The sequence below is a fragment of the Trypanosoma conorhini genome, assembly GCF_003719485.1.
Source record: "Trypanosoma conorhini strain 025E chromosome Unknown Tco_14.4_contig_00001, whole genome shotgun sequence".
Lineage (NCBI taxonomy): Eukaryota > Euglenozoa > Kinetoplastea > Trypanosomatida > Trypanosomatidae > Trypanosoma > Trypanosoma conorhini.
In genome coordinates, this window is record NW_021704087.1 from 43281 (window position 1) to 56371 (window position 13091).

The 13091-nt window shown below is 50.7% G+C and overlaps 11 protein-coding genes across 11 annotated transcripts, besides 9 other annotated features; 1 reads left to right on the forward strand and 10 right to left on the reverse strand.

Moving 5' to 3' along the window:
* Window positions 1–198: 198 nt before the first annotated feature.
* Window positions 199–1341, reverse strand: Tco025E_00038 (peroxin-2; the record flags this gene model as incomplete). Its single annotated transcript, XM_029366987.1, has 1 exon — window positions 199–1341. One exon carries the CDS (start codon window positions 1339–1341, stop codon window positions 199–201), a length of 1143 nt encoding a protein of 380 aa, XP_029232860.1.
* Window positions 1342–1397: 56 nt separating this feature from the next.
* Window positions 1398–1462: a sequence feature (A-rich).
* Window positions 1463–1514: 52 nt separating this feature from the next.
* Window positions 1515–3317, reverse strand: Tco025E_00039 (uncharacterized protein; the record flags this gene model as incomplete). Its single annotated transcript, XM_029366988.1, has 1 exon — window positions 1515–3317. The coding sequence occupies one exon, from the start codon at window positions 3315–3317 to the stop codon at window positions 1515–1517; it is 1803 nt and encodes a 600-aa protein (XP_029232861.1).
* Window positions 3318–3321: 4 nt separating this feature from the next.
* On the forward strand, window positions 3322–3696 carry Tco025E_00040 (uncharacterized protein; the record flags this gene model as incomplete). Its single annotated transcript, XM_029366989.1, has 1 exon — window positions 3322–3696. One exon carries the CDS (start codon window positions 3322–3324, stop codon window positions 3694–3696), a length of 375 nt encoding a protein of 124 aa, XP_029232862.1.
* Window positions 3697–3700: 4 nt separating this feature from the next.
* Window positions 3701–3738: a sequence feature (A-rich).
* Window positions 3739–3786: 48 nt separating this feature from the next.
* Window positions 3787–3813: a microsatellite.
* Window positions 3814–3861: 48 nt separating this feature from the next.
* Tco025E_00041 (membrane-bound acid phosphatase 2) lies at window positions 3862–5097 on the reverse strand (the record flags this gene model as incomplete). Its single annotated transcript, XM_029366990.1, has 1 exon — window positions 3862–5097. The coding sequence occupies one exon, from the start codon at window positions 5095–5097 to the stop codon at window positions 3862–3864; it is 1236 nt and encodes a 411-aa protein (XP_029232863.1).
* A 17-nt stretch (window positions 5098–5114) lies between these two features.
* Tco025E_00042 (uncharacterized protein) lies at window positions 5115–5450 on the reverse strand (the record flags this gene model as incomplete). The annotated part of the gene is made up of 1 exon (XM_029366991.1): window positions 5115–5450. The coding sequence occupies one exon, from the start codon at window positions 5448–5450 to the stop codon at window positions 5115–5117; it is 336 nt and encodes a 111-aa protein (XP_029232864.1).
* Window positions 5451–5625: 175 nt separating this feature from the next.
* Window positions 5626–6264, reverse strand: Tco025E_00043 (putative proteasome regulatory non-ATPase subunit 6; the record flags this gene model as incomplete). Its single annotated transcript, XM_029366992.1, has 1 exon — window positions 5626–6264. The coding sequence occupies one exon, from the start codon at window positions 6262–6264 to the stop codon at window positions 5626–5628; it is 639 nt and encodes a 212-aa protein (XP_029232865.1).
* A 50-nt stretch (window positions 6265–6314) lies between these two features.
* Tco025E_00044 (putative proteasome regulatory non-ATPase subunit 6) lies at window positions 6315–6953 on the reverse strand (the record flags this gene model as incomplete). The annotated part of the gene is made up of 1 exon (XM_029366993.1): window positions 6315–6953. One exon carries the CDS (start codon window positions 6951–6953, stop codon window positions 6315–6317), a length of 639 nt encoding a protein of 212 aa, XP_029232866.1.
* A 205-nt stretch (window positions 6954–7158) lies between these two features.
* Window positions 7159–7193: a microsatellite.
* A 319-nt stretch (window positions 7194–7512) lies between these two features.
* On the reverse strand, window positions 7513–8427 carry Tco025E_00045 (ParcG domain containing protein; the record flags this gene model as incomplete). Its single annotated transcript, XM_029366994.1, has 1 exon — window positions 7513–8427. The coding sequence occupies one exon, from the start codon at window positions 8425–8427 to the stop codon at window positions 7513–7515; it is 915 nt and encodes a 304-aa protein (XP_029232867.1).
* Window positions 8428–8697: 270 nt separating this feature from the next.
* Window positions 8698–8750: a microsatellite.
* Window positions 8751–8803: 53 nt separating this feature from the next.
* Tco025E_00046 (zf-DNL-domain-containing protein) lies at window positions 8804–9379 on the reverse strand (the record flags this gene model as incomplete). Its single annotated transcript, XM_029366995.1, has 1 exon — window positions 8804–9379. The coding sequence occupies one exon, from the start codon at window positions 9377–9379 to the stop codon at window positions 8804–8806; it is 576 nt and encodes a 191-aa protein (XP_029232868.1).
* A 60-nt stretch (window positions 9380–9439) lies between these two features.
* Window positions 9440–9481: a sequence feature (A-rich).
* Window positions 9482–9709: 228 nt separating this feature from the next.
* Window positions 9710–10813, reverse strand: Tco025E_00047 (chaperone DNAJ protein; the record flags this gene model as incomplete). The annotated part of the gene is made up of 1 exon (XM_029366996.1): window positions 9710–10813. The coding sequence occupies one exon, from the start codon at window positions 10811–10813 to the stop codon at window positions 9710–9712; it is 1104 nt and encodes a 367-aa protein (XP_029232869.1).
* A 146-nt stretch (window positions 10814–10959) lies between these two features.
* Window positions 10960–10997: a microsatellite.
* A 9-nt stretch (window positions 10998–11006) lies between these two features.
* Tco025E_00048 (putative vacuolar protein sorting-associated protein) lies at window positions 11007–12800 on the reverse strand (the record flags this gene model as incomplete). The annotated part of the gene is made up of 1 exon (XM_029366997.1): window positions 11007–12800. The coding sequence occupies one exon, from the start codon at window positions 12798–12800 to the stop codon at window positions 11007–11009; it is 1794 nt and encodes a 597-aa protein (XP_029232870.1).
* Window positions 12801–12884: 84 nt separating this feature from the next.
* Window positions 12885–12908: a microsatellite.
* Window positions 12909–13037: 129 nt separating this feature from the next.
* Window positions 13038–13069: a sequence feature (A-rich).
* Window positions 13070–13091: the final 22 nt, after the last annotated feature.

The following is a 13091-nucleotide window of genomic DNA, read 5'->3' on the forward strand; positions in this document are numbered from 1 at the left end:
AATCCATTTTTTTTTCTTTTTACGGCCTTATCGCTTTTCTGCATAGTTTTTTTTTTCGTCGTTTCCAACTCGCTCCTCTTGCCCGTCAGCTTCTTCCTAGTGGATCCTGTTCAAGTTTCTTTTTTCTTTTTCACTTTTGCTTCGCCGCCGAAGCACACCCCACGCGTGTGATTTTGGGTTGTTCGCGGTGGTTCGCGCTCACTGCAAGGGCATCGCCGCGTGCACGGCGGTCCCGCAGCGGAGACAACGAAAGGAGCCCGCAAGCCTGGGGTCCAGCAGTCTGCTTTTGATGCAGTAGTAGCAGTAGAGGTGGCCACAGTTTGAACGCTGCCCGATGGTCGGGTGGCCATGGCAGGCGCAGCAGACATTGTCGCTTAAGCCTGAGCCCCCCGTCGGTGAGGTAAAGGCCCGCAAAGAGCGCGACAATCGACTGAAGTACCGGCCAATGTTCAGCACTGCTAGCAAGGAGGAACAGGTTTGCCACATGACATGTTGATTCAGATACATCATGTTTGTCACCCGCTGCATGCTTTGACTGCCATAAACCAGCCGGAGCGAAAGCAGACGCTCTACAAGGGTGCGGTATTGCGCCGTGGCAAGAAAGTGCAACGTGTGGAGCAGAGAAAAAGCTGCCCATACCGTGCACGCTAGTCGAACAGCCTTCGCCATCTTGGCCTTCAAGGAGCCTGCGCTGCCGCGCTCCCAGTCTTCCTCCAGAGCCTTTCGCTGCAGTTTCCGCACCAGGTATGGCAGGCAGACAGTCAGTATGGCGTGAAGAAGCAGTCGGCCACGCGTCGGGGCCAGCGCAGGCACAATCCGCACCACGGAGGATTGCCCGCTTGCCCGCGCCTTCCTCTCATCCCGCAAGACGAGGTTCCCCATGCGATCACCTACGGACTGCGCCCATCTCCACGTGGAGCCCCAGTACAGGATGACGTCGAGCACAAAGACCAGCTCCTCCTGATGCGCGTAGCGGTAGGACTGCAGCGCATCCAAGTCAAATATCTCGAACAAGCTGCTGCGCAAATAATCTACTAACTCCGCCTGCGTCTGCAGCGCGCCGAGCTGAAAGACCCGCAGCACACGCTTCTCCGGGAGGGTGGTAAACAGCGGAGAGGCGGGGAGGGCGCCCTGCTGCTTCATCACCGTCGCCAGTGGAAACTGCGCCCCCGCGGAATCCGCCACCCACGACATCGGCAATGACGTACAAACCGCCTCGCGCACTGCAGCGCATGGCACGGCGAGGGAGGGGGAGGCGCAAACAGCAGCAACAACAACAACAAGAAAAAAAAATGAGCAGCGGAGCAAAGATTCCCCAGTGAGGTGCAACAACGGCCGCATCCAGAACAAAATGGGAGGCAACGCGGAGGGAGGAGGAACAGCAACGGCACGTCGTCAAAAGAACAACAAATACAAAAAAAAACGAATAAAATAAAACAAAAAAAAACAAAAACAAAAAGAAGGGGGTGGGGACAAAACTATAAAGAAGGAAAACTACAAAAGTGGCATGCACACTAAAAGACACTTCCGGCGGCACTGGTTCTAAGAAACTCAGATATCACGTTCATTGGGTCTGATTGCCCCATAAGTTGTCGGTCAAGAAGGGTCTCAATTTGTTCAGTGTTTTCCTCGCCCTCGGTCTTCAGCAGCTTGCACACATTCGCCTCCTCCTCGCGGCTAACCTCCAGTGACTGTTGTAACGTAATCTCTATGCACGCTATCTGCTCATGAATGGCCGTATTGCTGGCCTTGAGTTCTTGAAGTGCGAGGTTCAGCTTCTCGACGACCTCTGCGGCTTTTGCTTGGGAAGTCAAAAGTCGGTGCTCTATGCCCTGGATGCTCCCTTCCACGTCCTCCCTAATATTTGCACGGACGCCATCGGTGGCCACATGCCCCTCATCCACCATCCGCTGAATTTCTTTCATCGAGGCATCGAGAATGGCCGCAACCTCCTGGTGTCTCGACTCATTTTTACTGCTGATAAGTTGCTTCATTTTTTCAAGCACAGCACTCGCGTCATCGTCGGACGCCTTGATAATCTTTTGGAAGACGGCTAACACATGTGAGTCGCCGCCCGTCAGCTGCAGCGAATCCGCCCGGTGCCGCTTCGCAGTTTCCTCCGTGGGGGCGTCGTGCGAGGCCGGGGGCGTCGCGGCCGCGGCCCCGTTCGCGGCGTGGGTGCTGCTTCGCTTGCGTCCCTTCCTGGACTCCAACGCGGACACGATCCACGAACGTATGCGGGACTCCTTGAAGAGGGAGAGCTGCTCCACAGTCATGAAAAGCACAATGGTGTCCTCGCCCGCCGCACGGCTCAACAGCGCCCCGAGCTTCGTCGGAAACTCCTCCAGGCGAAAGACAACCCGGCCATCCTTGCCGAGCGTTACCGACCGAATCGAGCGGTAGGGGATCGTGACGTTGTCGGCGTTGCTTGATGTCACCAGCACAACAAAGTAGTTCATCGTGAAGTACGACAAAGTGTTCTCCATGATCGTCGTGTGGGCCACGTCGACCCGGTTCACCGGAAATGACAAGATGTCCTCCCTCGCTTCGTTGATGTCGTGCAGCAGCTCCACCATCTTTGCCAGCAGCGTTGAGTCGTTCGGCAACTGGCGGATATTCTCCAACACACGCGGGCGGAGACGGCTGCAAATTTGCGTCAGCAGGGACTTGTTATGGCGCGAGAGACGAAACAAGAGCTCGATGCACTGCAGTTGGAAGAAGACGTCCACACTCAGCGCACAGCAGTCCGCCAAGAAGTTCCACGACCCAATTCGCTGCTTATTCTGCTTGGAGCCCTTCACCAAATTAATGAGGGCCGTTGCTGCGGCACGCTGCGCCAAAAAACTCGCATGGGCCTCCTCGACGCTGCGACGGTACATGTCATCCAGCATGTACGCGAGTCCCTCCATGAAGAGCGCACCACAGACATCCTTAATGGCACTGCCATCGCAGAGGCTCCCCACTACTTGCACGAGTTCGACAACGGCGAGGCTTTGCGTAGAGAACACCCGCTGCTCCACCGCCACGCGAAAAATGTCACGCAGGGTTTGCAGAAGCGCAGCATTTTCTCCAAACGTTTCTATGCCTTTTCCAAAGGAACTCTCATCGTGAGCGAATCCCTCCGAGAAGAGCTTGAAAAGCACACAAAACGCATCCGGGTCCCGCGATGCCAGCGCCTCCTCTGCCCGAAGAAGAATGAAAGAGGCCTCCTTGAAGATGCTCTGAACCTCGACATCGTCCAGCTCCTCTGGGCGTCGCAGAATGGCGTCAACGGCGCCAGGCAGGGCGCCAAGCGGCGCGGCGATGATGTCGTGCATGTTGATGTGGTTCCTCTTGGGCTGTCTTGACCTCATTGTGGAGAAGCTCAAGTTACACTCACTTTTATTGTTCTTCCCCCTCTATACTTCTCCGCTCTATTTCTTTCTTAGATGGTTTACCTCTTGTTTTGCCCTCCGTGTCGCCGTTGCTCCTGTTCTGTGCCACGTCTCCACCGCCGCGTCGCGTCGGCCTTGCCCACAGCGCGTGTCCACAACGCCGCTTCGGGCTGTGGAAGTGAGAACACTGACAGCGCTCAGGGGCCGCGGCAACACGAAGCGTCGGAGGAGGCCAACGAGGCAAAGAAAGAAAACAAAAAAAAACGAAAAAAAATACGCGGGGGAACAACACGCCGCTGTGCATCGGAGCAAACTTCAATAACTACCAAAAACCAAAACAAAAAAACAGCAACAATCACAACAATACCGGTCATCCATAATAACCCTCGCAGTGGTGCAATTTCCCGTGGCAGGAGGGAGGGAGGAAGGGAGGGAGGGAAGTCACAGACATGGAAAAGTACTTCGTTAGCCCATGTACATGCGCATACTAACTAGCAGTAGCCTCGCCAGCTTCGGCATTTAACACAAGCCGCCGCTGCTCCTCCTTCGCTTCTGTTCTTCGAAGCAAGAGAGCAATAAGAGCACCAATGGCTACGCCTGCGACTGCGCCAACCCCGCTGGCAAGAATAGACACAAGAAGGTAGTTTTTCATGTGTTTTCGTTTGGAAAAGGAAACACAGGTGTAGTTCCGCGAGGGATCCAGTTCCGCGCCGGGTCCACAAACCCCGCTTGGGCAGTGTTTGCGGTAGTACTGGCAGTGTGCGCTAGGCACGACGTCAAGCCCGTCACACTTGTCCTCCGGACGAAGGTAACAGAAGGGGTGGGCCACAGTCGGCATTGAGCGGTTCACGTGACGCCAAACATCATCCAGTGGGCACGTGGCTGCCGCATAGTCTGCCCCCTCAGCCGTTTGGCAACGCACCGTGATGGGCAATAAACCCGCAACGTAGTCCAGACTGGATCCCGCCTCCTGCTCGGGCTCGGCGAAGGCGAAGGAAACGTTTCCGTTGCGGTAGGCAGTCACCGCCAACACGGCGCCGAAGCGCGGAACCCACTTGGGGTCCATGTCCTCCAGCTGAACTCCGCCAAGGACGTCAAGCACGCCCACTAGGGCAGAGTCGTGAACAGAGTATTGGTAAACTTTTTTATCACCTGTCGCCGCGTCCTTCAGCACCTTCGCTGTCAGGCTGTAGGCTGGAGCTCCCACGACGGCATAAGTATCCGTAGGGTGGAATCCATACCTGTGCTTATGGTCACCACGCAGCAAGGGCAAAAGCTTATCCTTAAAGAGTGCCTGAAGTTGTGTGGACACGTTCCCTGCAGTAATCCTCGACTGAAGAGCGTCCGCGGCGAAAAGGGCGCACCGCATAGGCGTTTCCATGCACCAGGTGCCGAACTCATTCGAAAGCGTTTGAAGGTCGACCGTATGTAACATCGCCCGCGCCAGCGTATCGTTATTGCGGTACGCAAAAAACCACTGAGGACGAGCATACACATTTGGGAAGTTGTGGTTGAATCCCAGAAGCCAATCCGCCTCCACAGGTGTGTACTTCACAATAGGAAGAAGCGGAGAGGCCGGGTTGAAGAGGCCTTGTAGTACCCCGTGCGCCGATTGGATGCAGCTATTAGCATCCTCGGAGAGGGCATCATACGCAGCCGGGTCGTAGGACGCGACGAAGGCGCCGTACGTCGCTCGCAGCAGTTTGCCAAGGTTTTGCATCATTGCCCCACCACTCGGCGTCAACTGTGCGACATCGGCAAGGCCCCTGTGGGTGAGAGGCGGCTCCTCCCTCGCACCGTGGCGGTGGATAAGGCTGACGTGCTCGATGGGCTCCTCGGCGCCCGCAAGAAGCGCCAGCTGCTGCAGCAGGAGAACGGCGATAAACGAAGAGCGCAGGACAGACATCCCTGCAAAGCAAACGCAGACAGAAGCACTAACAGCGACCACTGGCAAGGCGGAGAGGAAGACGTGCACACACACACACACACACTAATTTTTTTTAAAGCAAGCAAGAAAAAGAATGGAGAGAGATGGGATGAGAAGGAGCCAACGTATAAATAGGTATATACATACATGCACCTCAGGACAACAAACTTTTCTTGTCGTTGTGAGGCTTGCACACTAGAACGTGGCAGCAAGTGAAGTGTAGAGGCAAAAAAAAAGACACCACACACATACACGCTCACAGAGGGAGGAGGAAGAGCGAGCAAGGGTAAGGTGTCGCTGGGGCGTGCTCGAGGGTGACGGCACTCACATGCTGCGCTCCAGCCTCTGCCGTGTGTCTTTGCTGAGTTCAAGCAGCGTCGTGGACCAGCGAGTCAGCGCCTCAAGCTGCTCCGCCTCCGGTTCTGTCAGCCGCTCCCGTTGCATGACAAGGACGTGCTCCGCATCGTCCAGGGCGGCGTTCACTTTACCCTCCACCACCGCCCTGACGCAGAGCCGCTCGACCTCGTCCGCGTCCACAAGCAACACCTCCTTCAGACGCTGCGTGTAGAGACGCTCGTACGGCTCCACGTACGCGACAAGGGCCTGCAGGCGGAGCTGCTCTAGCACCTGGTCTAGGCAAGTCTTCAGCACGGCATCCGCCTCAAAAGAGGCCCGGTGAAGCTTCATAACTTCGACAAACTCGCGAACGTCATTCGCCGCAAATGACCTCATAAGCATTGCAACCGGCACAATTTCAGGCAAGTCCTCGTACACCTTTGTTTCACGTCTGGCAAACGGGTCGATGGTGGAGCCGCCCAGCATGCGCGCAAACACAAGGTACTTAAGGCAGGCCGTTTTGCGAGGGTCACCAAACTCGTTGTAGTGCAGAAAGGCTTCAGAAAATGCTCGAAATGCAGAGGGCCAGTCACGAAGATGCATATACATCTTCCCGCCACACTCCATCACATTGCCCAGTACCCGGGATGGAGGAATAGTGTTCGCAAAGGAGGTGACTAAGGAAAACGTTTCCCGCACACGTCGGTAGTCATTTTTTTTGAGTAGACGCTCAGCAATAATGCGTAAGCGAGAAATAATTGGGCAGACTTCTTGAAAGCAAACTGGTCGTCCTCCTTACACCACGCCACTACTGGTCCCATTTCCTCCAGCACCGCGTCCAGAGCATTCGCCTCTAGTGCCAGCGTCGCATGCTTAAGCTTTGCGCTAAACCAGAGCTTCCCAAAAGACCTCATGTCCCTTGAGGTGACCTCAATGGTCGTCTCCAGCATCCGCCGAAAATATTCCACGGGCACACGCTGCGCCTCATCCACAAGCTTAGTCATGGCCTTCTGCAACTGTCCCTTGCTCACATCACCGTGACTAAAGGTGGACACCTTGTTGTAGTAGCTAAGCATCTCCTCATAGGACCCCATGCGTCGGCAGACCCTGACAAGCATCTTAAACGCCTTGAAAGACCACCGTCCGCCCACTGGATCATCGCGTGCGACGCCGCGCAGCCCAGCAGCGCATTCCTCTGGCATGGTGTCCATCATGGACTTTGCCGTCACGTATTCGTTTTCCAGCGCCGCCTCCCACGCCTCCCCCTCCTCATTGCCGTAGTCGTCGTCATAATAGTAGTACTCTTCCTCTTCCATGGCCCCCGGTGGCTGCGGGAAGCGGGAAAAGAAAAAAAAAGAAAGAAATGCGAGTAACGAAAGGAAAACCGTACTAAGACAAGCAAACTGGACAGATTGAAATGCACAGGGAGAAAGAAGAGGTGCATCAAAAAGTTTTCCCACCCACAACGGTCCCTAATGCCTCTATCCAACACGGAGCGTACATTGTTGGCAGAGTAAACCATTTTTTTCTTTCTTTTCTTATTCTTTTTTTTTCTTGGTCTGCGTGAGTGTGAGTGTGCAGCTATGTCTATGTAGGTGCCCCTCAGTTGTCCCTCTTGGTTTCCTCCATGAGTGCACCCACGGCGTTACAAGGAGGCCGCACCCACACCGAGGCAGCATCTACCTGTGCTATTATACATCAAAATGGCTGGTCTGCTCTAACTTCATTGCAGTAAAGGGGAAAAAACGTGGGAAGTTGGCGGAAGAAAGCAAACACATCCATCGGGAAGCCCGGCAGTACTTTGCCGCATCTTCGTCTTCCGATCATAATTTTTCGTTATGTATTTTCCATTTCCCCCTGCCGCCCTGAACGCAGCTAGCTGAACACACAGCTTTCGTAGGTCGGAACCATGTACTTGATGTTGATGTACGCATCGTCGCCGCCGTGCAACTCAAGCAGTTGCAGCGTCTCCTCCACCAAGTCGCCTACATCGTCGCGCTTCCTCTGACCAAAATCAATCGTGTCTCCGCGGGCGCGGTTCTTGTGGCGGCTTTTAAACAGGTTCAACATGGGGAGAATCTGTCGGTAATATGGAACGAGAGCCTCGCCAATGAGGTCGCCGCTGACCACCAACTGCTGCAGAATACGAAGAGTGGCACAGATAATCTCCGGATGACGCGTGTTTAGTGCCGTCTTGATGGGAATGATAAGCTGCGGAATGGTGGGAAGAATCTTGGTGCCGCCGCGCTGAAGGAGATCCAAGCATCCCTGACGGGCGAGAAACATGTACGGCTCCTCCGTCTCACGTATCCCGTCAAAGAAGATGGGAAGGTAGTGGTGGTAGTCCAGTCGCTCCACCTCCACCTTCCAATCGATGCTGGGTCGGCTTCCGTGTGACACAGCTAACGGCAAGTCACCACGATCATAATACCGACGAAATTCAGTCGGGGGAATAACGCGCCGCTTAAATGCACCCGCCTTCGGAGGCTTACTGTCACCCGCACCGTTGGCCGAAAAGGCGTCCGAGTTGGTGTTGTTTGGACGGCCCTTATAGAGCGAACTTGTGGCTCCGCCAAAGCCGGTTTTTGGGCCCGCATAGGCGAACTTGACTCCACGCAACGACACAGGCTCCTCCTCACGCGCCTCCGTGACATCGGCAGGGGGCGCCTTTCTTGGCGCGTAGCCAGGGGGAAATACACCGAACGGACTCTTACCTGCCGCCTTGTTGTACCGCTTCGGCGCCGGATCGCGTCGTGTACCTTTCACTATGGGCTGAATCTCGTAGCTCATCCTCTCTGGCAACGGCTCCTTCTCTTAGTATTATTGTTATTGCTTTTTCGCGACGCTGCAGAAGAAGCTAGTAAACCCCTCAAAGATGAGGGGCAAAAACAAACAATAATAATAAATAAATTGCTTGGAAGAAACATGAAAGTAACGCAAAGCAACGGAAAAAAAAAACAACAACAACAAATGATAGAGGGAGCAATGACCAAAGCCAAATTTCTTTAATGAGACCAAAACAGAAAACAAAAAGACCGATAAGCAAACATTCCCGGAATGTTTTTATTATTATTATTATTTCTTTCTCCATTGTAATTTTTATTATGACTATTCTCTTGACTTCCAATTTGCGGTTGCATTTGGTCAGTTAACAAAGCAAACAGGATCACTTTTTCGCGTCCCAACTCTCATCACCTGCAGGCGGTTCAACTTGGTAATCGTTCCCAATTCGCACAAAGGCTTCTCCCTTTTCTCGCAACAAATCCTCAATGTTCTTCGCCTCATCTACAAACCAGCCCAGGTTGTCGGCCAGGAGGTGTCGAACCTCGCAGGAGGGGCATTCGACAATAACAATACCCTTTGTGTAGGCATGTTTGCTGAACCTCTTCACCGTGCGATGCTCACAACGCCCACAAGTAAAAGCCGCCACCATATCTCCAGACTTCGTGCCGATGCCAGCACCACCCATTTTTGAGCTTGGCTGTTGCTCAGGGTGTTGTATTGCGTCAAGGATGAGCCGTTGATCGGCCTCGGATAGCCCTCGAATCTGTTTCTTGAGCTGTTCGTACGCATCCAGTTGCGCTGACGGCGTCTCTCTAGCCACAGCCCCAAGCAGATTTGATGCAGGCGCATTCTCTCCGTGTTTTTCGCCACAGAAACGTTCGAAGAAGCAGAGCGCATTCTGGCGCCTTCTCCGTGAGGGCAAAACTGACCTCAGGGGGAAACGCAAATACCTGCGCATAGAGGGTATCTAGAAAAAATTTTTTCGCTGTGTTCCGACACGCCAATTGTTCCCCACACAAAACAGAACAGGAAAAAGAAAAGGGAAAGAAAAAAAAAAGAATTCGGCAAAAAGGATGAAGAAAACAACTATTCCTTGGCAGAGAGGAGGACAAAGAGAAAGTGAGTGAATATATATATATATATTCATGCCAAAACAAAAAAAAATAATTATAGGAAATCCATGAAACAACCAAAAATTATTTTTCTTGTTGCTTTGGGGTGTCTATGCAGGTGTGTGTGAATTGTGTCGTACCGCCTTTTCAAGGCGCCTTAACCGTAAAATTAGAGTTTACTGACTCTCTTTCATAAGTGCCTCAACGTCCACCCCCTTTCCGGATAGCTGCTTCACCTTCGCCTTATGTTTACTGCTGTTTATATGTTCCTTGTACTGTCCACTCTTCTTAAACTGTTTCTTGCATGCGGGACAGTTAAACTTTGTTACTCCGTTCTCGTCTTCATCATCGCCCTCCAGCATTGCAAATCCTTTGCTATTGCCGCCCTTCGCCTTTCGCATCTCCTCCACTTGGCGTTGTTTTTCGTAAAGCAACTCCAAAGTATGGTCGCCCGTAGCTTCCCCTCTGTCGAGTCGAGCCCGTTCTTCCTCCTCTTCTTTCTCTGCTGCAGCTGCCCAAAGCTTTTCATTCGCTTCACGTCGTCTCCGTGCTTGCTCCAAACGCTTCTGCTCTTTTTCTTCTTCTATTCGGCGCTCTTCTTCCTCTTGTCGCTTCATCTCAGCCTCAACTCGCGGGTCACGACGGTACACAAATCGCGCAAGACTTTGCACAGTTTGTATGTAGTCCTTTTTGGCGGCTGCTCTAGCCTTTTGGTTAATCCGCTCAGCCATTCGTCTGGAGGCCCGATCAGGAATTTCGTTTATCTTGTATTCATCCTTCCACGCAAAGTTCTTGAAAGAAGCAAAATTCTTCCAATAAGAGTAAAACTCTGAGACACTATTCCAATCCGTCGAACTCTCACCAAAGCGAGGCCAAGCTTTGGCCCTAGCATCATACTCGCTTTCATCCTCCAGCAATTGATCAAATACCCGCCGATACACACTAAAAAATCCATCATCATCATCACCAAAGCCGTCATAGCATCTGGAAGTAAAATAACCATATAGATTAATATCGTTTGCAGAATCTTCAGCTTCGCCTCCATTCAAAATGCTTTCCCGGTGGGCGTCATACCATGCACGCTCTTCTGGATCACTAAGGACTGAATATGCATTCTGGATCTCTTTAAATACGGCAACTGTATTTTCCACATTGCCATAATTTTTGTCTGGGTGATGCATAAGAGCCTGCTGCTTGTACGCACGACGAATTTCGTCCAGTGACGCTTTTCGGTCCACTTCAAGCACCTCATAGTAGCAACGCTTAGGCGCCTCCGACATCTTTTTTCCCCCTCCCCTTCCCAGCCTTTTCCTCTTGTTCCGCAACAATAATTCAAAAGGAAAGAAGGAAAAGAAACAAGGATGCCAACGACGTTTAGATGCAGAGAAAATGCCACTGCCTACCAGCAAAACTCTTGAAATGGTCTTTATTTTTCTTTTTCTTCTTCTCCTTATCCTTCTTCTTTGAACATAATTATTCCTCCACATAAAAGGGTAATAAAGAACCTATCATTTGTTTGCCGTTCGTTATGTGTGTTGATGCTATTAAAATGCGCCTTGCTTTACCAGCGTCCGCCAATTTTGTTTGTAGATAACGCAGAGCACTAATTTCAGCATACGTAATACCCCCAATAACAAATACCATCGTTATTGGAGTACCCGCTGGAAGTTCCACCTCATTACGAATTTCCGACTTTTCACCTGGAATTAAGTCGGTAACGTCCGATGATGTATTCCAATTCTCAGGGTGACTAATCATAGACTCCAACAACCGCACCGACAAAGACGCATACCCGCTGTATACGTATGATATATCATTTGGTTGTTGTTCTTGCAATGCATCATACCATAACCTCAGTTGTTTGCGAATAGTAGCAAAGTTGGGTTGTTTGCCGTCCTGTTTTGTGAGTAAACCACTACGCTCCAAAGCAAAAAAGGCCGCCAAACCTTGTGGAATACCATAAGACAGCATAATATTCTCCTTAAAGAAGTCATATAATTTGCTTTTAAGTCCACCATTTACAAGTGAATAGATGCAAATAAGTCGAAAAACATCTGCAATGGGCGCAGTCTTATTAATGAGTTCCTCTATATAGTCTATTACCTCACGTTCATTCACTTGTTGAATAATACTCTGTTCCATTGCTATACGTCTTCGAAACTCAATACTTTGTGTTTGCTTTCCTATCTCCGTGGCTACGGCAGTATGCATGCCTATTAAACGATGCATTTCCTGCATCTCGGGTAATCCCTTCATAAATTCTTTCAGCTCTTTAAGTTCTTGAACTTCCTTTCTACGTTCGTAGCTCCTTTTTACTAAAACAGATTTATTGTAAAGTGTCGACCCAACGTTTGTAAAATTCTTGTCACGGATTTCGCCATAAACTTTATCAGTATGGTTCAAAAAGACCCGCTGCCCTGATTCAAGCTTTGCACCCTCGCCCAAATTAAATGGAAACTTTACATAACCAGCATCTATGTTATAAAACTCATCGATAAGTCCCTCATACGTCAATTGGGTTAGAAGTGGCGTTACCAAATCTAACGCCCTATCCAAAACAAACAAAGAATCAATCTCAGGAGTAAGATATGTGAGGAATTCAGACCCCACCTCACTCTGCATTCGATGAAGCATTTGTATCACTTTTGTAGCTCTCGTTCCTTTACCTCTAATCAGGGAAATTGCCCCAAAACGTGAGGTTTGAAGCTTCAATATCATTCTTGCGATCCATTGGAGCAGTGTAATATCTCCATCAGCAATTAAATGCTTCAAGGCCAAAGGTTGTTGCATAGAAAGTAGGTCATCTTCTAATGGTATCAGATCCAAGTCAAATTCCCCAAAGCTTAATCCGGGCACAGTTCTCAAAAGCTGATATTCTTTTTCGAGTGCATGTTCGATCATGAGGGGCTTACGCGGGACAAAGAAAACATGTATCAACGTCTTCGCGTGTTTTTTTGCATTGGAAAGTATATTCGCCACTAACGATTGGATGTTTTCCACATCTGGATTGAGAATAAAAACAGCATGCTGTGTAGGCACAAAAACGACTTCTACCTCATAAGGAAATACGCCTATCACACCATGGTCTGATGAGAAAAGCTCCTTGGACAAACCAATCGCCTCAAATGTTGATAAAAGGTGAGGAGCGACATACAGTACCTTGGTGGAAGTCGAACCAGAGTCGAGACCCCCTAAAAGAGAAGAGAGCTCAATATTTATAGTTTCCCGAATGCTACCTAGCTTCAAGAACTCACTCCTTGAACTCATTATACTGTCATGTGTGCGGCAAAGGAATAAGAGGAAAAAAAAAAGCAGCACTCAAGAAAATTTAACAAGTGAAGACACAGCCACAGCAAGAAGGAAAGAAAAAAAGAAGGCACCCAATACGCACAAATAGGTATAAGGGATTATTTGTTTCTCTTTCATATACGCTTTCTTTCTCGCCATATTAATCAACTTTTCTTCGCGGGTAGCATTGTTTTCATTGCTGCTTTGGCGATTATCCAACACTACCAAAGAAACAAACAAACAAAAAATTGCCCGGGCAAGTTTTTTTTT